Source organism: Mobula birostris, chromosome 14, assembly GCF_030028105.1.
Source record: "Mobula birostris isolate sMobBir1 chromosome 14, sMobBir1.hap1, whole genome shotgun sequence".
Taxonomy (NCBI): domain Eukaryota; kingdom Metazoa; phylum Chordata; class Chondrichthyes; order Myliobatiformes; family Myliobatidae; genus Mobula; species Mobula birostris.
Window position 1 is genome coordinate 72,342,183 of NC_092383.1, and position 27,356 is coordinate 72,369,538.

Below are 27,356 nucleotides of genomic sequence, written 5' to 3' on the forward strand. Positions count from 1 at the left end.
ACTGAAAAGGAAGCAGATAATTATGATAATGATCGAATGATTGACACATGGCTGAAAGTTGGAAACATTGCCAGAAGTTACATATAAATGGCATCAAAGGCAGCTTCACTTGGGAAGCCTCTACGCAACTACACTGTCTGAAAAGCACTTTTTTCCCTTTTACTTCCGTATTCATTCTGTAGCATTTCAGCATACAGTAATGTCATTTATACTATTGTCCGTGAGCTTATAAATGAACTGCAACTCATAAGGGCGCAGAATTATAAATAGATCTTGGAAGCTAGAGAAGGAAAGTGAATAAAATACAAATAATTTGCATTAAATTAAAGCAGAAATATTACACCCCAAATGAAATTAGGGAGCTACGCTTTGACATTTACCCAAGGTGATAAGTTTCTAATTCTACTTTTTGATAGAGTCCAATATTATCTCTAGAGGCTTCTGGAAAGGTAGCTATACCCGACTGTGTATAGTTAAAATTTTCTCTCCATTCAGACTTTTACTTGCATCCTGAAAACATCAAAACTGTTGTTTATGTATTCATGCTGGTATTTATGCATATTTTATTCTATAACTGTATTTTAACCTTTGATTTTACTTTTACATAATTCTTCATAACTGTTGAATGTTTTTTTGTTGCATGCTGTGTCCAGAACAATACACCACAGTAAATTCGTAATACATGTTAATGTATATGGCGCATAAAGTTGATTCTTGAAAACTATAAAATAAAATTGTGTGGTGCACAAAAGGGAATACATGCCTCAATAACAAATGGGAAATGGAACATTGAACCTCTTCAAAAATATTTCATTTCTTTGAAACTGCATGTGTTGAATAACCTGTCAGCTGACATCTTTTAGCAAAATAGAAATCCTATTTTATTTAGAACTTTTTAATACACATTGTTTATCTCAATTTAACAAGATCAAAACAGATTGGGCTGATTTACCTGACTTGTCCACAGATGGCAACTCATGTGATTGTTTACTTCTGCCATTGCTTTTTTTGGAAGGTGAATAGATTACCACAGTACTTGAGTGGTGGCCAAACCACTGTCTTTCACATTGTTGCCTTAGTAATGAAGGGGTGAGAGGTCATGGCCCTTGTCAGCACTGGGAGCGCTATCATTCGGCTTTTTCTTTGGTGGGTGGTGTTCTCTTCCAGTGATCTAGAAACCACTGAAAATTTCGGTGCATCTGGGCCACCAAGTGCCCAGAATCCAAGGGCAAAGAGAAACCTTAGGTTGGCAAAGGACTTATGGCTCAGTATGGAGATCTTTGGGGGAAGTGGTTGATAAACAAAGTAGGATAAATGCAAAAAATAATTTTAAAAAACTGAACTTTTTAAAGTAAGTAGTGTCCCAGATTCCACTGCACTTCCAGGCAATTATTTCAGCTGTTGAAAGAAATACTTCCTAATGGCTGGAGCTATGCACTCTTCCCAAGCCACCACAGAATATTTAATGTGAGTTAAGTTAATCTTTTTGTGTCCTTTTAGATAACTTTTATATTATTTCCCTTCCCAAGATACACAAGTCTCTGTGAATTTATAGTGGATGATAGGACAATTTTCTCTAAACATTAAGCTTTTACATTCGCTCTCTCTATACATTTGTACCCCATTTTCTACTGGTTGCTTTTTTTAAAAACTCAAGAACCCAGTGGTACAAAATTGCCACAATTAATTCATCAGTTACTTGTCTAAACTCAGCCCCAATGAAAACTAACCACACTGAAAAAAGTGAGAAAAATATACTGTTTCATCATATAATTAAGAATAATTTCTATTTTCATTGTGTGGTGGGAGCTTAATTGGCACATAAAGTATTTTGAATCTATTACGTATCAAACAGACACGTCTAAAATAATGCAATAGCTGGAACAAAAGACAAGTCATATTAATCTTTGATCCAGACACTCCACCTCTTCAACTGGGCACATACTTTTCCTCTATGCCCATCTGCAATGAACTTAATTACTTGAATGTCATAAGAATTGAACATGATACTCCCTATGGAATTGGAGCTATTTTGAACATAACTACTTGTATTTTGCCTGATAGCATTATATATTGGAGCTGTTTATCCCCCCCCCCCCGAGAAGGACTTAATTATTTTGTTGATTTTAACTGAATGAGAATCAGAACAAGGTTTAATATCACTGGTACATATTGTGAAATTTGTTGTTTTGTGGCGGCGGTACAGTGCAATACATTAAAAACCTATAAATTCAATAAGAATTGAACAGTGTTTTGGTCTGAGGCCCTTCAACGGTCCTGGTTTAAGATGACACTGCTGAAGACAGATGACAACTTACTGGCAGTTCCTCAAAGCAAGAATTACTTTATTAATTACACTTTTTCTGTAAAAATTATGGTAAATGATCACTGCAAACAATGAAGAGGTGAGAGGCTAAGAGTGAGGTCGAGGCAGGTTCGGGAGAAGTGGTCAGAGTTGGAGGCAGGAAGTTGGAGCAGAGGAAAGGAAGATTCGACAGCAAGGTTTGATCGATCCAAGCCCCGGGCTGATTTGGAAAGGTTGGATACGGGCTGAAACATGGCAGTGGGGTCCAGACCCAGAGTGTATTGATGTGACAGGGCCCGCGCCTTAGAACAAGGAACCACCCAATGTTCGGACGAGTTAAACGCAGGGCTGGATGGATTGAAAAGGCAAGGTGTCGGGACCAGAGGCGAGGGCTGGGTTGGCTCTGCTCACTGCTCCATGATATTTACTCTGCTCTTTGCTGTACTGAGGCTGAGGCTGTGGGCCTGCTCTAGCTGCTCCAGGCTTCGGGACTAAGGATTCCCTTTCATCCTGAATGCTGTTTGCTTGCTTTTACTGCTTGCACAATTTGTTTTCTCCCCACTCTTTCTCTGCATAGGGATGATATTGGATTTTCGATGGGTTCTTTTGAGATTATTCTTTTGTAGCTGCCTGTAAGGAGATAAATCTCAAGATTGTATGATGTATACATATGTTGATAATAAATGTACTTTGAACACTGATGAAAGTACTTCCTTCAATGTAAAGTATTTGAGGATGCTTTGGGGTTATAAGAGTTGTTCTTTCCTTTGCTTGGAGTTTAAAAACAGTGGTTGAAGGATACATTTCCAATCATGTATAAAAGAGGACAAAGACTGCTGTGATAACTGTAGTTTCAATACTTCAACCAACAGATCAATTTTTTTTAGAGATATGGTGTGGATCAGGCCCAGCCACCCAACAATCCATCTATTTCACTAGTCTAGTTGCAGAACAATTAACCTACAAACCAGTACATCTTTCGACTGTGGAGGAGGATCTGGTGGAAATCCACGTGCATCATGGAAAGAAATGTACAAACGTCAGAATTGAACGCTGAACTTTGACGTCCCAGGCTGTGATAGCGTCGTGCTAACAGCTACACTACTGTGGCGCCCATTTGTTTAAAGCGTTAAAATAATAATAAAGGGTCCTCCAATTGCAATGCCTGTAGGAAAGCAAATTATTTGTTCAGCAGGCTGCTTTGGAACTGATATACTAAAGTACAAACTTGTAATTTCCAACAATGGTGATATATAAAAATATTTCTCTGATTTTTGAGGACACAAAGCAGGCACTGTGTAAATGCAAGGTATTTATCTTTGTTGGTTAGTTTTCTTTATAATTGCTATCACGGTTAATATACATGGCTATGTAAACTGGCAGTACACTGCACCAATATGAGCTCAAAATTCTCCACCCAGTGCCAGTTTATAAGTGCCTCATTGAAGTACAGCACTCAGACAGTTGTTAAAGGATTAAATATGGGTTTTGCCTGGAAAACAATCAGACTGAAAACATGATAGTTAATTTCAAGAGACGAGCTGCTAAAAAATATTTTTAGCACTATCAAGTGAACTTGCTTATCAACTATAATTTCTTTTCTAATGTCTTTGGGATTGGTTGCTAGGGAGAAAAAAAACCCTGTTAATGACATACTCTGAAAGTGAAACTGTCAATTATCTGAATGATATAAGCATGGCTTATTTTCCAGAGACTGGGAGTCTCACTAAAACCTGTCAGCATGCCTCCATGATTTGCAGTCTGCACCACACCTCTCATTTACTGTATCCTTTTGAACCCTTTGAAAATCTTGCTTGCCTCAGGCACCAACTTCTCTTCCAACTAAAGTATCTTTTACATATCTGCTGGAAGCACGGATCCTGTCTAACGTTACCTGGGTAAGATCCGGAGCCTACTTGCCTCTATGCACGCGCATTGACATAAACTCAATGGCCACTTTATCAGGAGTTGAACCTGGTGTGGTCTTCTGTTACTGCAGTTCATCCACTTCAAGGTTTGACATGCGCGTGCTGGTGTAACACGTGGTTATCTGAGTTATTGTCGCCTTCCTATCAGCTTGAGCCTGGCTGGTCATTCTCCTCCGACCTCTCTCATGAACAAGACAATTTCACCCACAGAACTGCTCACTGGATTTTTCTCACCATTCTCCGTCAACTCTAGAGACCGTTGAGCGTGAAAATCCCAAGAGATCAACAGTTTCTGCGATACTCAAACCATCCCATCTGCCACCAACAATCATTCCACACTCAGTCACTTAGATCACATTTTTCCCCATTCTGATGTTTGGTCTGAATAACAATTGAACAATTTCATAATTATGGAAGTGCAGTGTATTAACTTCTCCGCATCACTGGTGCCTTAAAAGGTCAGATTTGTGGAGGGGTGGGGGAGGAGCTGCAGAACAATACTGTATCAGAGACTCTTTTAACATTTCCAGCTCTTTTTCATAGATTGCTTCAGATATTTCCATATACCGTGCTCGTCATATTCAGAACATAGAGCATGTTTTTAAGGAAGAATGTGGCAATTGAAGGGGATGGCTCAGTAACGTGGCGGTCATCGCATTACAGCACCAGCTTTCACGAGTTCAATTCCCACTGCTGCCTGTGAGGGGTTTGTACATTCTCTCAGTAACTGTGTAGGTTTCCTCCGGATGCTCCGGTTTCCTCCCACATTCCAAAGATGTAAGGTTAGGGGAGTGAGTTGTGGGCATGCTACGTTGGTGCCGGAAGCGTACTGATACTTCAAGCTGCCCAGTACAATCCTCGCTGATTTGACGCAAACCATGCACTTCACAGCGTGTTTCGATGTTTCAATGTACATATGACAAATGAAGCTAACGTTAATCTTTAAGGCAAAGCTAATCTTAAATGTGGAAAAGAATGTGTATCAGAACAACCTAAACTGCATGTCACCATATTGTCCAATGACAAACCTGCAGTCACTGTTTGCTTGTGCAAGATTTCACAGATTTCTTTTTTGTTTGCATGTTGTGGATGGCTCTACCTCCTCCTCTTCAATGTACAATTGCTTAACTTTCTAAACTTGGATTTCGATTTCGCTGAAGAATTAAAAAGCATCATCTATCTGAGGAATGCATTTATTGGTTCCTCATGCTGACTGGATATGTAAACTCATGTTGGTTATTGTCTGTGTTTGCTCAGCCTACTTCTTAATCTGAAACAGGGTGATGAATTTGTCAGGGCTCAAAATGCCAACTGCTAGCCACTCTATCAGGCTAGATGTAGGCACGGGGAACTAATTGACTTTGTGTTAATCTTACAGAGCAAAGATAAACTATTCCATCTGCTTATGTCTGAATGTGCCATAACAATTAACCACAAGATATCCAGCTGCTTATCATATGGCTGTTTCCCAATAAATTTTCATTTCAATTTAAATGAGTGTCAAGATAGGATGCTTCAAAAACTGAAGACTTGACAGTCACAAATGCTGCAAATCTACTGATCCATACAAACAACATTCAGAAAGGCAGATTTAAAGGGACTGTTCCATCTATTTTGGAGAATAATTACAGAAATGTCCAGCGCCTAGAATTTAATATTTGTAAAGCTGAAAATCTTTAGAAGTAATAAGCTTCATGTGACTTGAACCAAGCATAGCCAGCAGGGTATCAAAATCTCTTTGAAAATTGAGAAAAGGAGATAAAGGCAAAATGAGAAAGTAAATACTGGACAATATCTGGGCACTTTGAAAATTCTGAAATTCAATCAATCGTAAGCAGCTAAGGCAAACAGTACATGAAACACTGAACAACAGTAGAAGCAGGGACAGCAAGTTAAAAGTAATTGTGAGTTTTATATTCTGTAGTTGCTTCACTACTCCCTATACATCTCTAAAATTTGTGAAATGCTTTGGTCTCTCTTGCTTTACCAACAAACCCTCACTTGATTATTATGCCAAAGGATGTAGTCTGTTTAACTGAACCTAATCTAGCTAGTTGATCTTAAAAAAGTGCTTATTTTAATTGGGACAAAAATCTACAAAAAAAACAGCATCCTTTGTTCGAGATTCTAACTACACTCATGACTCATGTGCATTTCCTCGTGATTTTCCCACAGCTCTTTATTATACTCCAGCTTGGTGATTTTGACAGGCACAGCAAGCAATAGAAAACTGGGTCAACATGCCAGCCAGAAGAAAATACACAGATATCATAAGCAAAAAGTGCCTTTGTTTGGAGACTCCGGTGTTCCACAGATGCATAACCATTGTCATCAAGCAGGAGCTGTATCAAGCCGAGAGGCTGTATTCTGCTAAACCTACTGCTTCTTCAGTTACACTGCAGTAGTGACTTTTAAGACAAATATTTAAGAATCTTTACGGGAATCTTTTGAAGTGGTATATTGGACTGCTAACTATTATCTCAATAATAGTTAAAATGACCATTATACTCCAACAGATGCCAGTTACCAGTGTGACTAAATTTCTGCTGGAGAGCTAGAGAAAGTGCCCAACTGTATTAGTCATTTGTTGCCAAGGTAAGAAACGAGGAATGAAGAGCAGAGTGATGAAGGAGATAGATCTGATTTCACAGGACTGCTCTTTCTATCCATCTGTTCAGTAAGATCACTTTTCCACTTGCAAGCAGGGAATTTTCCAGTCTATTCGCTGATAGAACAAAATACTCCAAGTAGAAGGAAAATGAAATGCAGTAAGAGAATCTGAAAGTAATAAGCCAGTGGAAGAGAAAGGACAATGACAGAGTGAGAATTCTTCAGAATCCTACACTGCATAAGCATGGTAATATTAGCCACCCTTCATAATATTTGGTTCCATTCATTTAAATAACAACAGATTGGCCAATGGTAATAATTTTATTTTGAATATCAGGACATCAGCTATTTTACAAAAAAACGTATCGCCAAATCACCAGGTTGATTATCATTGATGTATGCCATGAAATTTATTGCTTTGTGGCAGCGGTACAGCACAAGACATTAAAAAAATTACCATAACTTATAACAAGAAATATGTATAAAATATTTGTGCAAAAGGAGAACAAAATAGTGGGGTAGTGCTAAATGGCTTAGCCTCCACAGTAGTCTGTGCAAAGAATTCCACAGATTATCCACCCTATGGCTAAAGAAACTCCTTCTCATCTCTGTTCTAAAGGGACGTCCTTCTATTCCAGGGGTTCTCAACTTTTTTTATGCCATGGACCAATACCACTAAGCCTGTGGACCCCAGGCTGGGAACCTCTGCTGTATTCTCAGGCTATACCTTCTAGTCCCAGACTCTCCCACTATTTGAAATATCCTCTCCATGTCCACTCCAACTAAACCTCCCAATATCCCATAGGTTACAAAGAAATTACCCCCTCATTCATCTAAACTCCAGTAAGTACAGGCTGAGATCCATCAAATGCTCCTTGTATGTAAACCTACCCCAATGGCAGCACATCCTTTCCTAGGTAAGGGGCCTAAAGTTTCTGTTTATCCATGTAGAGAGTAGACATGAGAATGCACTGCCTGAAGAGCTGATGGTGTTATATCTAAAAAGCATCTAAAAACATACACACACAAATCACTGAGGCACTGAGAGTTCTTGTGGATTAATGGGCTTAGTATAAATAGATGTTGTGGTTGACATGGACGTAATGGCCCAAAGGAGCTACTTCTGTGCATAAATCCATGGCACAAGCCTGTGAGGCTAAACTCTCTGCCAGCATCCACTTTGTATGATCAGGCAAGATCTCAGAGGGCAGATTGCCACGCATCCACAACCCAGGCAAGGATGCTACTTGAAGATAAATGAACGTGAGGGGAATTAAATAATCTGGACTCAATTGAGTTACCTTTGACTGCTATCAATCTGTGCCTACCAAATACGATTAACGGGAAATTTTAAACATGAGCAAGTCTGCAGAGGCAGGAAATCCAAAGCAACACACAAAAAATGCTAGAGGAACTCAGCAGGTCAGGCAGCATGAAAGGAAATGGGGGAAAAAACCGTCGATGTTTCAGACTGAGACCCTTCTTCAAGACTCAAGTGGAATCCGGAAGACACTAGAATAAAAAAGAGGGAGGGAGGGAAAGGAGGATAAACAAAAGATGGATAGATGAAGCCAAGTGAATGTGAAAGGCTACAGAAGAAGTAATCTGATAGTAGAGCAGAGTGGGCCATAGGAGTAAGGGAAGGGGGAGGGGACCCAGGGGGAAGTGATAGGCAGGTGAGAAAGGGTATGAGGCCAGAGTGGGGAATAGAAGAAGAGAATAGAAGAAGGGAAGGGAAAAATGTTTTACCAGAAGGAGAAAATGATATTTATGCAATCAGGTTGGGGGTTACTCAGATAGAATATAAAGTGTTGCTCCTCCACCCTGAGGGTGGTCTCATAATCATGAGGAGGCCATGGACCAACATGTTGAAACGGGAATGGAAATTGGAATTAAAATGTTTAACCACCGAGTAGTTCAGGCTTATTTGTTTAGTTTTTTTGATGGTAAATCATGAGCTTAGAGGTTATATAAACTGCCATTGTGTCCCTGTCTGATCTAATTCTGCACTACAAAATAAAATAATCCCCTTTAATGCACATGTGATATTATTTAACATTTGTCTGTTATTTCTTTGTGCAGATCTTTGACTATCTGAATGACCTTCCATCTGTGTATTTCTTTTTTTCTTTTATGGCACCACCACCGAGCTACTTCAGGTGAATTTAGTTTGATTGCCATAAAGCTGTGAAAAGATGGTCTAATGTTACAGAGCCCTCAACATTCTGCCGTCACGACTGAACAACGTGGCATTGAGACTAGAGTAAAAATAAGTGCAAGTAACAAGCAACTCTCGGTCTCATAACTATTCCCCCTTTACAGGGTTCATACACAGATCTGCACAGCCTGACAATGATAAATAGCTGCCAGGGGACTGAAGTGTCTTCTCCCGCAGGCATCATTCATTAAAGTCACAAACAGTCCGAGAGAATGGCGCAGCGAGAAAAACAAATGTCTTGTTAAGAGAAACTCTTCAGATGAATGTGCTCTGTCCAGTGTCCAACTCAGTCAGAAATAAAGATAATGTAAAGATAATGCCTTGTCAAAAATATGCCTTGCCATAGACAAAAAAGAAACCTCACACTGACAGTTGATTTTACACTCAACTTACTAGAATCTGGGATGGCGCTCAGCTCCTCTTTGAGCTTATTTCTATCCCTTCTCTATTTTTGCTCAATTCCTACTGCTATTTTAACAGGGCTTTTCCAAACACAGCTAGGCCATTTCTCTGCCTAATTCGCAGTGAACTGGAATGATGTCGTTGGCACCACATTGGCAGACTGAGAGAGTGGCACACTGTTTAGTAACTCCTGTCCACTGGAACCAGAGCCCCTATAGTCTAAGGACATAACTTGCTTTGGTGAGATCAGAAGCAGCAGCAGAGCCCTTCTTTTATCCACTCATGAAAGAATTCCTGCCATTCTTCCCATAACTCAAGCCAAATCCTGCCAGCTACCCTCCAAGTTGCAGAAATCTCCCATAGTTACCAAAAGACAAAAAAAATCATCTAGGGGTTAAAAGAAAGCAGACACCTAATATATGTTGCTGAGTGCTTTTCGTATTCACCCAGCCCACCTGAAAACTGTTAACCGTTGTGTGCGTGTGTGCGTTGCCCGTTGAAATAGTTGTGCAGCACAGTCTCATCTCCATCATCCTAACTGATCATTTAAAACACAAGGCAAAAGTAAGAACTTCAGGAGGCTGACTTCAGGAGGAGGAAATCAGAGGTCCATCAGCCAATCCTCATCAGGGGATCAGAGAGGGTCACAACTTTTAACTGTGTGGTGTTATCATTTCGGAGGATCTGCCCTGGGCCCAGCACACAAGTGCAATTGCGAAGAAAGCACGTCAGTGCCTCTAAAGACGTTTTCGAAGATTTCGCGTGACATCTAAAACTTGGACAAACTTCTATAAACGTGTGGAGAGTTTATATATAGGCAGGGAGTATATTGACTGGTTGCCTCACAGCCGGCTATGGAAATACCAATGCTCTTGAATGGAAAATCCGGCAAAAAGTAGCAGATAATACCCAGGCCGTCACAGGTAAACCCTTCCCCACAGTTGAGCACATCTGCATGGAGCACTGTCGCAGGAAAGCAGCACCCATTACCAAGGACCCCACCACAATCCAGGCCACGCTCTCTTCTCAATGCTGCCATCAGGAAGAAGGTACAGGAGCCTCAGGACCTGCACCACCAGATTCAGGAACAGTTAGTACTCAACTATCATGCTCTTGAAACAGAGGGGATCATTTCATTCAACTTCACTCGCCCCATCACTGAACTCTTCCTGCAACCTATGGACTCAACTTTCAAGGACTCTTCATCTCATGTTCCCAATATTTATTGCTTATTTATTTATTATTGTATTTTTTTTTCTTTCATATTTGCACTGTGTATGCATATTGGTTGTCCGTCCTGTTGGGTGCAGTCTTGCATTGATTCTATTGTGTTTCTTGGATATATTGTGTATGCCCACAAGAAAACTAATCTTAAAGTTATATATGGTGACATACATGAACTTTGATAATAAAGTTACTTGGAACGTTGACCAACTAGAAGGAGCAACAGAGGGGACCCATCCTCCCACATTCCAAAAATGTACCAATTAATTGGTCATTGTAAATTGTCCTGTGATTAGGCTAGGCTTATGCGTAGGGTGCTGGGCAGTGTGGCTCATTGGGCTGGAAGGGCCTTTTCTTCGCTGTATTTCTAAATAAATAAAATTTAAAAATAAAAATGGGGCCTAGATACTCTGCATCATTGGTGGTAACAGTTTCCTTCTTTGGGATCTCATTGGGATGTCTGGTATCAATGACACAGACCAATTAACTTGTTGCTATGTTGTTATGTTACCTTATTCTGGTTGACAGTGATAAGACACACAACAAATGCCCTCACTGACCCTGAAACAAGAAGGAATGACTAATGAGGTTTTCTGATCTTAATCACTCCCTAGTGTCTCTGTCAAGCAAAGATGCTGTTGGTTAACAGAAAGATAAGACCCTCTATAAATTGGCCTATACATGAAGAATTTCTTTTTTTAGCTGTAGTATTAGTAGGCACCTGTTGCATCCAGGAACATATATTGCCAGGAATTAAACCGTTATTTGAGAATGAGGAACATAGAACAGTACGGCACTGGACAGACCATATGCCCATGATGTTATGTCAGTCATGATAGAGAATTATTCTAAATGTCTTCCTCCTACATATCACTTATACCCTGTTATTCCATTCATAATCGTGTGCCTATCTAAGAGCTTCTTAAGCTCCAGCAAGCTACCTAATTCCACTACCATCTCTGGTAACCCATTCCAGGCATCTATCAACCTCTCTGTAAAAAAGCTTGCCCAAATGTTGCCTTTAAGCTTCCTCCCTCTAACCCTAAAAGCATGTCCTCTGGTATTTGACACTTCGACCCTGGGGAAAGGATTCTGACTATATGAAATTATGGGGTAACAGACAAAAACAATGAGGAACTACTGAGACACTTTTCAAACCAAGACGTGCTGGCAAAGTGACCTTCTGTGACTTCAGTGATTCTTCGAGGAGAATGCATCTTCAGCACAGAAGGGAAATAACAGAACAAGAGATGAATTATCTCTATACTTCAGAAGTCATTACATGAAGAAACCCACAAATACCATGGAGACAAATGGGTCATTTCTATACCCAGATTATTTTGCCAACAATGCAGAATTAATCCTTTACTATAAAATGTTCAACTTCAGAAAGTATCTCATAACAATTTACGAATTATTTAGATGAGAGAAATTTAAATTAAAAGCAATTTATTTCATCATCTATTGACACAATTACATGAACTGTCTGGTTAACCAGGAACAGAAATGTGCTACCATAGGGACAAGAAATTAGTAAACAGATCTTGCATTTTTCTCCAATTGGTTGAGATATTGCTATGTATACTGGGAGTTGGAACCTGATCAAGGCTTCAGTTCCTGTTCATGTAATCTGAACATAATATCAATATGTAGTTCAGGTATTAAAAGGTAGAAATAATTAATTGAAAGAAAAATTGTTTACACGTCCTTTTAAACAATTGCATATTTCTTTTACTAGTCCATTTAGAGAAGATTATCTTTGGTTAAGCATTTCTTGCCCCTCATAGTTATTTGTAATCATTTAGACACTTAAACTAAACATGCTGTCAAAGGAATATCCCACTGATTACTGCCATAGCAATAGGGAATTTTACACATTGGGATTCTGTCCCTGTCTGCCTTGATAGGCCTGACCTAACACCAAAATTCAATGTAAATGTATTATCAAAGTACATATATAATCACCAGGTACAACCTTGAGATTCCTTTTCTTGCGGGCATATTTAGTAAATCCAAAAAACACAATAGAATCAATGAAAGACTGCACCCAACAGGACAGACCAATGTGCATAAGACAAAAAGAAAGAAAAGACAAAAAGATAAAAGAATAATAATAATAAATGAATAAACAATGAATATCGAGAGCTTGAGATGAAGAGTCCTTGAAGGCAAGTCCATAGGTTGTGGAACAGTTCAATGACAGGGCAAGTGAAATTGAGTGAAGTTATCCCCTCTGGTTCAAGAGCTTGATAGTTGAGGGATATTAACTCTTCCTGAACCTGGCAGTGTCGGCCCAGAAGCTCCTCTACTTTCTTCCTGAAGGCAGCAGTGCGAAGAGAGCAGGCGCTCGGCGGTGGGGGTCCTTGACGATGAATGCTACCTTCCTGCAATAGTGCTCCATGTAGACATGCTCGGTGGTGGGGAAGGCTTTACCTGTGATGGACTGGGCTTTTTCCACTGCTTCTTGTACGATTTTCCATTCAAGGGCATCATTTTAACAGCACTCACAACAAGCCTCAGCTGGTTTGATCATAAAATTTAAGCGGTAACATTAAAAACTCAGTTCTTTAGGGCACTGTTACATTCCCATTATTAAATAGAAAGCAATTAATTCCAAAACATAAAGCTTAATTTTAAAACCTTGAGGAAGGAAAAGCAGTTTAAAGGCATTCATAATTTGATGGCCTGCCAAAGAATGAATTTGGCACAATGAGGGACTTTGATTTCAGCATAGTAGCAAGTGAAACAATGTAACCGTCAATTTGGAAGAGACTGGTCAAAGAATTATTGATGAGATAGAAAGAAAGACAGTAGTTAGAACGGAAAGCAGGTTGTAGGAAAGAGAAGGGCACTTACAGATTACTGTTGTTTGCATTGTTCCTAGACAGGTGAAATAGGAGATGGAGATAAAGTGGGGGGTGGGGAGAGTGGCGACCTGACTCAATGGCTTTGCAGGTGAGAGAAACAAACACCCTGACAGTCAGCATAGTGGGTGGAATACCATCCTTTTCTGAGAAATTGTGAGAAAATACCAAGAACGTAAGCAGAATTTGGGTAAACACATGGCTGAGTTTCCAGGCAAGGAGAGATTTTAAGATGAAAGAAGAAATTAACCTTCTAAGTGATAGTTGTAGCAAAGGAGGTGTGGCAGGCCTGATGACTCATCAGTATCAGTACCAGGAGATTTGAAATCTGGCGAGTGCTAGGTCTTGCCTGTTTAGGGCTAGAAAACCAGAGTCATACAAGTCCAAGTATAACCTCTGGATGGCCATCGCAAGCACAAGGAGACAGGTTTGGACTGAACTCGAATCACAAATGTACAGACATTGGCTGTGGCAGGGCTTGAACAACATAACTTCCTACAAGATGAGATAAGGAAGTAGAAGTGGCAACAATCCATTACTCCTAGATAAGTACAATGTCTTTTTTGCATGCTTTGATAGGAAGAACTATAACACACACACACCTCTGGATGACCCAAAACATTCAGCCTACAAGGCTGATATATGTGCAACCGTCAAGACGCTTGTGAATGTCAAAATGACTCAGAGGGTATTTGTTCAAGGGGGGAAGGGGGGAAAGAAAGGGGAAAGAGAAGGGGAGAGAGGGATTGAGGGGGGTATAGAGATGAGGGTCTAGAGGGCAGGGCAGGTATAGAGGGGTGGGTACAGAGGGAGAGACAGATGCTAGGAGAAGAGGTTGTGAGGGAGAAAAAGGTTGCAAAAAACTGATGGGTACACTCTGGGAGAAGACACTAACTCAATAGGCCAAATGGCTTCCTCTGTTGGAATGAAAAACAATGATTAAAACAAAATGCTAATAAACTGCTTCTGTTGACTTCACCGGAAAATTGGATCTTGTGCCAAATAGATGTGTAATCAATTATCACTTCTCGAAGCTAAAATTGTTTGGAGTGAGACTAAGAATGTTTATAGAAACTGAAAGACCAAAAACCCAGACTTGCAGTAAAAAAAATTTAAGTACAGAAATTAAATTACCATAATCTTAAATTTCTGCTTACTGTTATTTTAACATTAGCAGAAAAAAATTAAATTAAAATAATCTGCCCTAGGCATTAAAGTACTGCTCACTTGGAAAATCTCAGTTTATAGCTGTTCCAAGTTCTGGAGCAGTTTATTGCTCCTCAGCCATCAAGCTCTTGAACCAAAGGGGATAACTTCAATCACCCCAATACTGAACTTAGTCCACAACTTATGGACTCACTCTATGGACCCTACAACGTGTGTTCTTTATATTTACTGCTTTCTTTTTCTTTTTGTATTCGTACAGTTTGTTGCCTTTTGCACACTGGTTGACTCTGCAGTGTGTGGTTTTTCATTGATTCTATTCTGTTTCTTTCTATTTACTGTGAGTACCCGCAAGAAAATGAATCTCAGCGTAGTTTGATAATAAGTTTTCTTTGAACTTTTTACTCAGGACAAATACACTTGAAGACATTTTTTAAAAAATTCTTTTGAATATTCAGTTAACAGAGAGCTTGTGGAGATATCAACCATTCTACTTCAGGACAGATCAACCCGAGGTTAACCTTTCCTGCCTTTCTTTCTGAAATTTGGTGTGTTTTATTCATTCATCTGGTGAATGCACTTTTTCACTTTAAATAAATCATGTAGTATAAAACAAAGTAAAGTGTAATGGGGTATGTGTTAAAATAGGTAACATGCTTAAATATTTCATTTCACAATTTTCACCCAAAGATTCTTTCTGGGATTAAAACAAGATTTTTCATGAATAATAAGCTATTCACATAACTACAAATGACAAGAAATTGTTTGAGGCCATTACTACGAAGTGAAGTCTTTAATGCCAGGCATCTAACTAAATGATGACATAACCTTGGAAGTTATCCAAGATAAGTTTCATTACTGACATCAGGATTTTCCGTACAATCTAATCTACAGAGCTTGACACTCGGGTCAGCAAGCTAGTCTTGTTTTAAAAATCAGCTGCAATGGAGGTTGCCCTTGTCATGAGGTCAGCCATGTTATGCTATTCCTCACCACGCCTTGTGGCGCATCAGGCTGCAACTTTGCCGTTTCTTTAGCGTATTCTTGTCTGTTTTTTTTAACGAGGCTGAGTTGCTAGCTGAACACTCAACACAGTAGCATTGTGAAGTGTGCAAGGAGCCAAATGGATTCAAACCCAGGACCACTCTAATGCTGATGCCACTACACCACTGGACGGCATATGTCAGCCATGTTAATGACTTAAATAATGGACATTTGCGTGATCTAAGCTCCCAGCATCAAGTTAGGAATGTAGGTAGATATTTAAAAATAAGAATTCTAATATGTTTCAGTATCAATCAAAATATATTGAATCTATTTTGAATCTTGAATCTATATTGTGCCCTTCCTCCCACCTTTAATATCTACTTATCCTTTTTTTTCCCTCGGCCTGCCGAAGGGTTTCAGCCCAAAACATGACTGTACTCTTTTCCATTGATGCTGCCTGGCCTGCTGAGTTCCTCCAACATTTTGTGTGTGTTGCTTGGATTTCCAACATCTGCAGATTTTCTCATGTCTATATTGTTTTGAGGTTTTTTTTTGTCTACATAGCCTGGAAATATGTTGCTTTAAAACAGACATTGTTGCTGAGGATGGATTCTCAGAGGTCCAGTGGACAATAAACACAATAAAAGTAACTCTGAGACACAAAAATAAAGCTATAATAAGAATTCTTATGTGTGCTTGGGTGATATACAAGCTAAAATGATTAGTTGGGCTACTTCTAAGACCATGAAGAAAGTGGTGGCACATTCCGTATGTATTAGACGGATGGTGACTCACTGGTTCAGAAATTCTGCTTTGTAAAATGAGATGTGTCTTAAACACGGAACAAAGTGATCATATTCACTGCTTGGATGTTAGGGAGAACAATGTAAATCATGCAAGTCCCACTCTAAGAACAGCTTTCTGTTCATTTGGAAAGTAGCAGCAAATAAAGCAGTTGCTGATTTATATCTCACCCAGGGGCTTTTCAAGCCACATTCCAAAGTCTGGAAGGTGTAGATGCTGACATACGTGCCAGATTATTTAGTTATTAAGCAATAAACGATAGATAATTTTTTTTTCATTCTTATCCAGCTTTAGGGACAGCCAAGAGGCGAAGCCTTACAGACCAGAATACTCCCAAGCAGTTTGGCTGATTTAAACCAAAACAAGAACAAGGAAGTTACAATTGGTCACAAATGGTTAGGAGCAGGAGTAGAGGAAATCAATTGGGAAGGCTTTCCATCTCAGATGAGAGACCTCTGCAGGAAGCCACCATTGTTATGTGAAGATAATATTTTATTTGGCTGTAAAGTCCCCAACATGCAAAAACCAATTAAGGTCTTAATATCTACTTGGGTAAGATACTGGATGTCAACAACTGCCTATGAATGAAGGTTATGCAGGATAAATGTGGCACAAATAACAATTTTCACTGGGGTTTATGCCTCTCTCAAACACTTTTCCCTTTTTCCATCATACTGTCAGTTTAACGCTCATTTCCTTTCTAAATTAGTTGTTTGTCCAACCCCCATTAATTTTGTTTTCTCTGTTTATCTGTAATGGCAAGCTCCACATTATCACCTCCCACTGCATAAAGAAATTACTTCTGAATTCTTCTTTGGATTTCTTGGTGGCCACTAGCATTTGCTTCCTCACAAGTGGAAAAGCTCTCTCCAACTATTCCATCAAAACCCATCATAATGCTAATATGTTCATAACTATTAGATCTGTCCTCAAAGGTGATCCACTCCAATCATATGCTTCCATTTCTGATATCATCCTTGTAAATATTCATTCAATGCCTCTATATGCTTGAAGTATTAGGGCAAAGAGAAATATATGGAGTACTGTAAGTGTGATCCAAGAAAAGTTTGCTGCAAACCTTATGCAAGTTTTCCCAATTTTAAATTCAATCCCTTCAAAGCAAATTACAGGCTTTTCTTTATGGCCTTGCTAACGTGTCACACAACTTCAATTAATGGCTGTATTTACACCCTAAGGTCCCTTTGTTCTTCCACCTCCCCTGGACTTGCACCTTTCAGATAATAGGTGATCTCGCTATTCTTCCTACCTGAATGTACTGCGAGATTAGCAAAGGGAGAAATCAATAAGTCAATACTTTACAATACAGTTAAACAGAAATAGAGATAAATAAAGTGCAACTTTTTTTTACCCTTTGTTCGTTAACTGTTTGTTGGTGGTGAAAGTGTACATTGACTGCAAATAATTTCTAAATTAAAACAAAAGCACCTTCACATGTACAAACCTTTGTACTTAGCATGCAACCACCTTTCAGTAGTCAGAATATAGGAGTGGAAAAAGGACTTATGACCCAAGCAGCCACAATCATCAGGAAATCAATGCTGACCTTTTTTTTTATCATTCTGCTTTCCCCCAATTCCCCTATAGTTTGAAAATGCTGGGTTTTTTTGCTAATTATTCACCTTAGATAAGGTGTGCCGTTACAAATAATTGGACACAATGATATCTTCCATTTAGCCACTTCATATTTGTATTTTTAACAAAGCAATTTACCAATAACTAACACAAACTGTCTTACTAAATTAAATAATTTGATGGAAAATTATATTTACCAATTAGGCTAACAGTAGCCATTATATTTAATGGGTAATATACAGAGTTAATTTTCGATATAAACTGCGGTTCTTAGTTAAGAATTGAACCAGAGCTGTATATGACCCACACTGATTAGTAAGGGGGTGAAGCTCATGTTTGCACTGCAAGGGTATTGGTAAGAAATTTATATGAACAGAAATGAAATATTAGTTAATAACAAGACCCAGGATGTACAATACAAGACTGCTTTGGATATGTCAAACTGAAACACAGCTTTTGACAAAACAGTCCATTTGAGTGGTTATGTTCCATAAGAATAATTTTTTTTGTTATCTAAGTATATAGATAGATAGATAGATACTTTATTGCTCCCAAAGGAAATTACAGTGTTACAGTTGCATTACAAGTTCACCGAATAAAAATAAGTTATCTTAAACAGTCTAACAGGAGGGGGTCATCACTTCCTTAACTATAGGTTGACTCATTATAGAGCCTAATGGCTGAGGGTAAGAATGACCTCACATAGCACTCAGAGCAACTCTATTCTCTTCCCCTATAGATACTGTGCAGCATCTTATCATTGAGTATTTGAGGCTATATCAGGGGCTCCCAATCTTTTTCTTGCTGTGGACAAACGCTATTAAGCAAGGGGTCTGAAGACCCCAGGTTGGGAACCTCTGGGCTCTAACAATGATTACCCATTGCAATCCACACCATCTGCAAAGTAGACAGTAGCATCTTACAAAGTTCACCTCAGCAGCAACTTCAAAATTACTGACTATCCCAAGGAGGACCAGGACAATAGATTAATGGAAACCTAATCACACAGCATCATGATTTGGAGCACATTGCTGTTTTCATATCTTTGCTGATTCCAAGCCTTTGAAGTCCCTTTCCCCATAGTACTCAACATCAAAGACAAGTTTGGATGGGAAAAGTATGAAGAGGCATGGTCCAAATGCAGGGCAATGGGACTAGGCAGAATAATAGTTTAGCATGGACTAGATGGGCCGAAGGGCCTGTTGCTGTGTTGTAGTGCTCAATGCTTCTACTGAGAGAGGACCTTCAACACAAGGATTATACAAATCAAGTAGCTAAATCGCCACCACATTCTCAAGAGAATTAAAAACAGTTAATAAATTCTGGCTTCTTAATGCTTTCCACTTTGCTTGAGTAAAATACGAAATTTATTCCAGAATAATATGAAAGTACAACAGAATTTGCTTTCACATACTGTTGTAATGGAGACTGAGAAACAAATGATCCAAAACTCACCTGTGTAGTCTTCATGGCACTCACACATAAATCCTCCTTCCCTACTTCGACAAATGCCATGGTTTCCACAAGGATTTGAGTAACAAAGATCAATTTCTGTTTCACAGTAGTCTCCAGTGAATCCTGCAGGGCACCTGCATCTCAAGCCATTTATTGGATGGATGGGACGAAATAAGATGGTGTCTGAGGTGATGAATGGAGCAGAGCTATCAAATTTCAACACAGACACACACTTCATGTAGTTCTCACAAGGCTCCCGGAGGCAAATATTATCATCGAACGGTAGCACTGTTTGTGTGGAGATGGCTGTCAAAAGGGTTCGGTTGAGATAGATTTGCTCTTGCAGATCTTCCGAAGAGAAAAACTGGTTATGGGTTCCACCGGGCAACAACACAGAGAGACTAACATTCAAGATAGTGGCTTTTACATCTGTATCATTTTGTATGTTGAAGATAACGATATCCTCTTTCATTGCAGCTAATACAGTTGCCACTCCTTCGATAAACAGAGAGAGAAGAGGAGACAAGAACTTATCTTGGGACATATTCTCCAGGCGTAACGTAATGCTGTTGCTGAGCATCTCATCAGTGATGATCGTAACCTGCAGTGTACACTGGGCTGTAACACTGTGAATACCATCTGAAAAAAAGATAAAATAACTCTTATTACATAAGGCACCTGCTATAAGATGCACACTCTTTCAGTCTGGCCATCCCGAACAATCAAGTTCAGAATCAGATTTATTGTCACTGACAAATTTCATGAAATGTATTGTTTTGCTGAAGCAGTTCAGTGCAATACATAAAAATCCCTACCAATTACATTAAGAATATATTAGAAACTACAAACGTTTGTAAATCATGCAAAAAGAGAGGGAAAGTGAGGTCATGTTCATGGGTTTTTGGGCCATTTAGAAAGCTGATGGCAGAAGGCTAGAAGCTGTTTCTGAATCGATGCGTGTGTGCCTTGACTTCATGTTATTTTATGAATGCTTAAAACAGTAGAGCAAGATCAGCTTTCCACGGTACCTTGGTAAACATACAATAATACACCAATTCCAATACTCTCATTTCAGATTAAATAGGAGCATGATCTCAATTAAAATAAACAGCTTAACCACTTATTTGAAGTTGAGGGAGCCAACACAATGGGTGCATCAAATATTAATATTTATGCTAATTTAATGGATTTCAGTTTTATTAAAATCTGTAGCTACTGAACCAAATGTAGATTTCAGTTGTATGCCACTTTGTGTCAACCATCACCTTGCCCCCTTTACTCAAAATTACAAATTGCCATTTTTTTTCCTGAAATAAACTTCACTGACTGATATCCAACTGTTAATGAATAGTCAGGATTGAGGAAAATTGCAAGGAGGATCTGGCCAGATGCCCAATCACCCTGGGTTTAATCCACTGAGTGTTCAGGATATCCTGAATAAAGCCCACCACATGGTTCCACCTCACAATAATCAAGGGCCTAAGCCTATTTTCTGGTTCCACACCCGCATCTTCCCTTCACCCACCTCCTAATCATCTAGACTCATTCCAATGACAGCATTCAACATTCAATTATCTTTGACTAACCCACTGTTCAGTCTCACCATCTAATAGTTTTGAACCTGACTATACCATAGCCATACAAGCCAACTCTTTTGGAGTTGCCCTGACCTCTTATCCTACTGACCTGAACTCAACCACCTCCTGGACTTTGCCGGCCACCCAGACATAATGCCAATTGACTTGCATAATTAAAACAAAATAATACATTTTTAAAAGTTAAAGCATATAAACACCAAGAAATAACTAAAACAATTAAATAGAGAAAAACACAATAAATTGAGATCAATAAGGCACTTAACCTTTTCTATTAAGGTAAACAGCCCTGTTAGCCATTCCTATCCTATCCCTTCCTGACATCAAAACTGAGGGCCAGATGTGTTGTGTATCCAGACTCTCTCTCCTAGGAGTCACTTCTCCATCATCAAGTTCAATGGGAAGCACAGTAAAGGAGCAGACATGGAATGCGCTGGACTTCAGAATATCTCAGATCTTAATGAACTTCACGTGGGCACCCGAGACTTCCCAGGGCACGAACTGGTTCATTTCAGAACCGCCTGCTACGATTTGGCTCACACCTACTAAACTATGCCAGTTCTGTTTGTGGTATTGTGGAGCCATCATCCACCCATTAGGATTGTTTAATTGCTCAAATTCAATTTAATTCTGCACATTATCTTGAATAAGTGTGACTTTCATGACGTTTAACAGTATCAGAAGTGAACCAACGTATACTTGAACTTCCCTCATTATTTGACCATCAGTAACAAAATCATTAGACCTCAAAATCATTAGAACCTCAATTAAATTCACTGCCTCAGCAGTGTCCTGTTAAAAAAATAATGCTGTGTCAATGACCTTCATATTCTTTCTCATAACTCAAAGGAAGGTATAAAAAAAATCTTTCTTCTTTGGCTGGGCAATCAAAGATACTTTATGTTGTACTTTGATATCAGCATTCAAGGAACATTTCAGAATTATTTTAAAAATATTATAAATGAGCATAAACTCATTATATGTCTTGAATAATCCTCAAGTGACTGATAAATGTGCTACATACTGTAATACCCAGTTCCATGATGGCAGGAAGATCTGTATTCAGTCTCTATAGTTTTATTTATATGGAGATACAGTGATGCAACAGGTCCTTCTGGCCCACCTAGCCCATGCCTCTCAATTACACACGACTAATTAACCTATTAATGTGTACATCTTTGGAACGGTGAAGGAAACTGGAGCACTTGGAGGAAACCCACACGGTCACAGGGAGAACATACAATCTCCTTACAGACAGCAGTGGAATTGAATCCCAGTTGCTGGCGCTATAATAACTTTACACTAATCACTATTAGGGCAGTTTCCATGTTTTCCTAATCTGTTAACCCATCTCAATTGGACTACAGTATAAATGAACTACAGTGCCTTTGGCCAAGGGGGAGAAATGTGTTACACAGTTCCTAAATATAATCTAATAATTCTAATGAAGAATCAGCAGCCTGAAATATTGCCTTTATTTCTCTCCCCACACAAGCCACTTGAGCTGCTGAAAATTTAAGCTTTCATTTTTTAAAAAATTATGTCCATCAATACAGTCTTAAGATCAGAGTGGAAATATTACTCTTATATCTTGGAGACCAAGAAGTTGTTTCAGAGGTGTTTGTCTAGTGATTCAAGAAAAATAGAAAAATGAAGTATATACACCATTTGGTGTGTATGTTATAATGTTTAAATATTTGATTGAAATAGACAAATATGTTATCAGGTAATGTACTGATGTGATCCGTGTATATTAACAGATGCTACGGTCGAAAAGAAAACCGCACTGATCAACAGCAGGGCACAATTACATTAAAAACAGAGTTCAGCAATGCTTAGATTTTCTGTCCAAGTCAAAGATTTGCAACAGCTATTATAATAACAAGGCATGTTATAATTCTGGGTAATAATATCTCTCAGGAAAATAATTTTCAAAGACAAACTGGCTTAATGAAAACATTCAGTGCCTTACACTACAAGGGATTTCTAAAGACTGTTATCTGTTGCCTGTGACCTCCAATGTGCTTTTTTTTTATTTCGGTAAATCAAGATTAAATCAGATTTATAAAGCTTGCTGGCGCTGACAAAGTAGCTAGACAAGTAAGTGGAAAACGAGAGCATATTTCATGTTTTTATTTGCCTGGAGGTGAAATATTATTTCTTGGTGCTTTTGAACATATTAATAACAAAGCCTTGTTTTCTGATTAACACCTACTTCACCATTGGAGACTCAGCATCAAATACAAGATGTCTGCCAGCTGTTATCTGACTTTTATCCATTTCTTCAAAGATATGTCTGAAGCCAGAATCAGTCCCTTTAGTATACTCTTTTCACTGTTTCTGGAATCCTGAGGTTACTTTACAAACTGTGTAATGTGGCAAATTCTAGCTGACAGCAAAAGTACATAATGAATAAGCTATCCGCATTTTCTTTGAGGATATTGTCTAAGATAAAACAGAATGCAAGGCTAGACTGTGAAAACGGTTGAGCCCACTAAGTTTAGGGTAGCATAAGTACACTTTAAATGAAAGTGGAGCCATGCCAGCTCCACTTAAAAGTGCAAGGATTGAACAAATTCCAACAGTTGGGTAGACTTTTCTCAGCAATTTATTTATAACAAGTTTTCCAGAAACACAATACTAAAATATAAACTCATGTAAGGAGTTAGTATGTTCTCCCCGCAACCACGTGGTTTTCCTCGGGTGTTCTGCTTTTCTCCCACAGTCCCAAGACCTACCAGTTGATAGGTTCACTGGTCATTGTAAACTGTCCTGTGATTAGGCTCGGATCAAATTGACGCACAGCCTGGAATTCTGGAAGGTTCTACTCTATGCTGGGATGGAAGGTTCGAGCATCAGAGTGTTGGGGAGTTTGAAGGGAAGGAGGGCTAGACTTTCCATAAGAACTATGCGAACAAAAAAAAAGAACAAGAGCCGATTAATAGTCCAAGAAAAAGCATTTTTAGGAAAAATGTTATCAAGTGGGGGAATCCACAAGATTAAAACTTAGTGTTAATAAAATCATAGGAGACAAAGAAAAGATTGGAAAAGGTACAATGAGCCACAACTGAATAAAATGGAAAAGGCTAAATTCCAGTGATAAAGAGGCAATAGCACAACTGTGTGAAAAAAAAATTGAGATGGAGGACAGAAATCGGAGAAATAAAAGAAATGGAAAACTTGAGCGCAAGACTGAAAACAATTGTTTTCTACCAAAGAGAAAAGTCATCATGTTCAGATTTGAGTATCTCTCCAAAATCCAAAGGGAAAAGGTACACCATTCCACTATGAATGATTGTTACAAATTCTTTCCTTTCAGCTTCCCATCCATTCCCACCCATTCTCGTCCTGACGAAGGGTCTCGGCCTGAAACATCGACTGCACCTCTTCCTACAGATGCTGCTTGGCCTGCTGCGTTCACCAGCAACTTTGATGTGTGTTGCTTGAATTTCCAGCATCTGTAGAATTCCTGTTGTTTAGCTTCCCATCCAGTTCCTTTGAATGATAAAATTGAGTCTGTCACTAGCACTCTCAACCCTACTTACTCACCGCAAAATTAGAGAAACAAAATGGCTCCCCTTGATTTTGCTTTTACTGCAGATCATCTTCATTTTATGCTTCCTAGTCCTTAAACTTTCCAACAACGAATACGAGTTCTGACAGTCTGTACTCTTCAGATTTCTTGTTTCTCAAGGGAGCATAATAACAGTTTCTCCAATATAACCACTTAAAGTTCAAAATACATTTATTATTAAAGTAACAATGCATGTATACATTATGCCACCTTGAGATTCATCTCTTTACAGGCAGCCGTAAAACAAGAAACCCAAAAGAACCCATTATTAAAAAAAAGACCAATACCCAATGTGCAGAGAGTAAAAAAAAACAGAAATGGCGCAAACAACAGCATTCAAAACAAAAGTGAGTCCACAGATATGAAGCATGAAGCAGCCATTAAAATGTTATTACTAAAGTATTTGGTGGTATTAAATGAAGCCTCAAACATGTTAGCAAATCTCTTTTGCACCCTTTCTAAAGCTTTAATCTTTCCTACCTCATAGTTCCCAGAATTGTATGCAATACTACAATTGTGACTGTGTTTCATAATGCTTCACCATTACTTCTTTACTCTTGTACACTTTGCTTCTAGATTATGAGAACACCCAGTCATCATTTATTGTCATTTAGAAATGCATGCATGCATTAAGAAATGACACAATGTTCCTCCAGAGTGATATCACAGAAAAACAGGACAAACCAAAGACTAACACTGACAGAACCACATAATTATAACATATAGTTACAGCAGTGCAAAACAATACCATAATTGGATAAAGAACAAACCATGGGCACGGTAAAAAAAAGTCTCAAAGTCCCGAGTCCCCGATAGCAGGCGGCAAAAGGGAGAAACTCCCTGCCATAAACCTCCAGGCACCGTCAACTTGCCGATACCTTGGAAGCAGCCGACCACAGCCGACACTGAGTCCATCTATGTGAAAACTTCAAGCCTCCAACCAGTCCCTCCGATACAGCCTCCCGAGCACCATCAACCTCACCCGGCTGCCGAAACAAGCAAAACCGAGGATTCGGGGCCTTCTCCTCTGGAGATTCTGGACCACACAGAAACAGCGAAGTGGGCATTTCAGAAGTTTCTCCAGATGTTCCTCCGTACTCTCATGTCTGTCTCCATCAAATCAGAATTGTGCACGGTCCCCTACTTGACAAATAACAGACATCACCACCAAAGTGGCCGCAAGTGCTGCGTCACGGCGCCATCTTCTCCTCCTTCTATTTATAAAGATCAAGATCCAATAGTTGTTTTTAATGTCTTTTTTGCCACTCTCAATGAATTAAGTGCATTAATCAACTGAACTTTTCTTAAATACTTGCAGAATTATGCATTTAGTTTATTTGTCTCGGTTTTTCCTTCTGTCAAAAAATGAAATGCTTCCTAGTTTCTCAGCATTAAATTTCAACTGCCACCTTTAGACAAGCACCTAAATATCTCTTGAAATTTACCACCACGTTCTTCACAGTTCAGTACCCCTTCAAGTTTTGTGTCAGTTACAAATATGAAAATTGTGCACTATATGACCTTACCCGAATCTTGGCAACTGTCAAAAAGAGCAGCAGTCCAAAGAACCCCTGCTTCCCAGAGCAGGGAAGTTCGCCAAACTCATCCCTCCCGTTTGATTAGCAACCTTTCACTACGACTCCGTGTTCCTGTCATTTCAACAGTTTGGCATCCATACTGCTACAGCACCTTTTATTTTGTGGCCGTCAGTCTTGCTGTAAAATGTGGCATTTTACCAGACTAGGATTCAGTGACACAAGTTCAATGTTCTCATATGAATGGTAAAGGTTATTGAATGTGTTCCCTTTTACATTAGTGGTCTCAATAGCTCCTCAGTTCATTAGAATCCATCAGTCAAATGCCATTTGTGCAGCTTGTTCTTTTTTCACATGTTGGGCGTTTGATGTTTTCCTGAAAGGTGTTTCTTTGTTTCATGACTGTCTGCAGGAGCACTAATCTCAGAGATGTATTCTCTACACGTACTTTGCTAATCAATGTATTTTGAATCTGAGGTCATTATCAAATCTTTCAGTTGTGAGTCAGCAGCATGAACTGCTGTACCACAAAGTCTGAGGCTGTGGGCAACAATGGAGTCAAAGCCCGACTTCAGATTCCTGCATGTAAATGCCACTGACAATTTGTCCTGGTCCAGCCATGTGGATGGTATGACCAAAAGGAGCTTCAACACCTCTACATTCGCAGAAAGGTAAGAGAATTCACCATGTCCCTGAAGATCCCAACCAATTATAGATACACCATAGATAGTATCCTGTCTGGTTACATCACAGCTTGGTAGCTTAGTATTCTCTCAGTCCGGAAATTATCCTAAAAGCAATAAGGCATCATCTCTAAAAACACAGAGCCAACTTATTTCCTTATTGTGACTCAAGAGGCAGCCACTTGGCCCATCCAGATCACACTGACTCTGCCAAGAGCAATCCAATTACTTGTACTCTTCCAATTCTTTTCCCAATAACCTTGCATTTTCTAAATACATAAACATAATTCCTTGTTGAAAGTCATGATTGTATCTGCTCCCAGAACCTTTTCCAACAGCGCACTACTTGTTATAACTTCGGTTTGCCCTGGGTTCTTTCACCAATCAACTCACATTTATGTCCAGTAGGAAAGAA

At 39.1% G+C, this 27,356-nt stretch overlaps 1 protein-coding gene across 5 annotated transcripts in view; it reads right to left on the bottom strand.

Moving 5' to 3' along the window:
• The window catches only part of celsr2 (cadherin, EGF LAG seven-pass G-type receptor 2), a 363,567-nt gene that overhangs the window by 231,873 nt on the left and 104,338 nt on the right, over positions 1–27,356 (bottom strand). For 4 of the 5 annotated variants that reach the window (XM_072278658.1, XM_072278655.1, XM_072278657.1 and 1 more), the window contains one exon: positions 19,555–20,193. The exons of the other annotated variant lie outside the window; for it this stretch is intronic. In XM_072278658.1, coding sequence (XP_072134759.1) covers positions 19,555–20,193 — 639 coding nt within the window. The remainder of the gene's footprint in view (positions 1–19,554; positions 20,194–27,356) is intronic. 5 annotated transcript variants of the gene reach the window in all.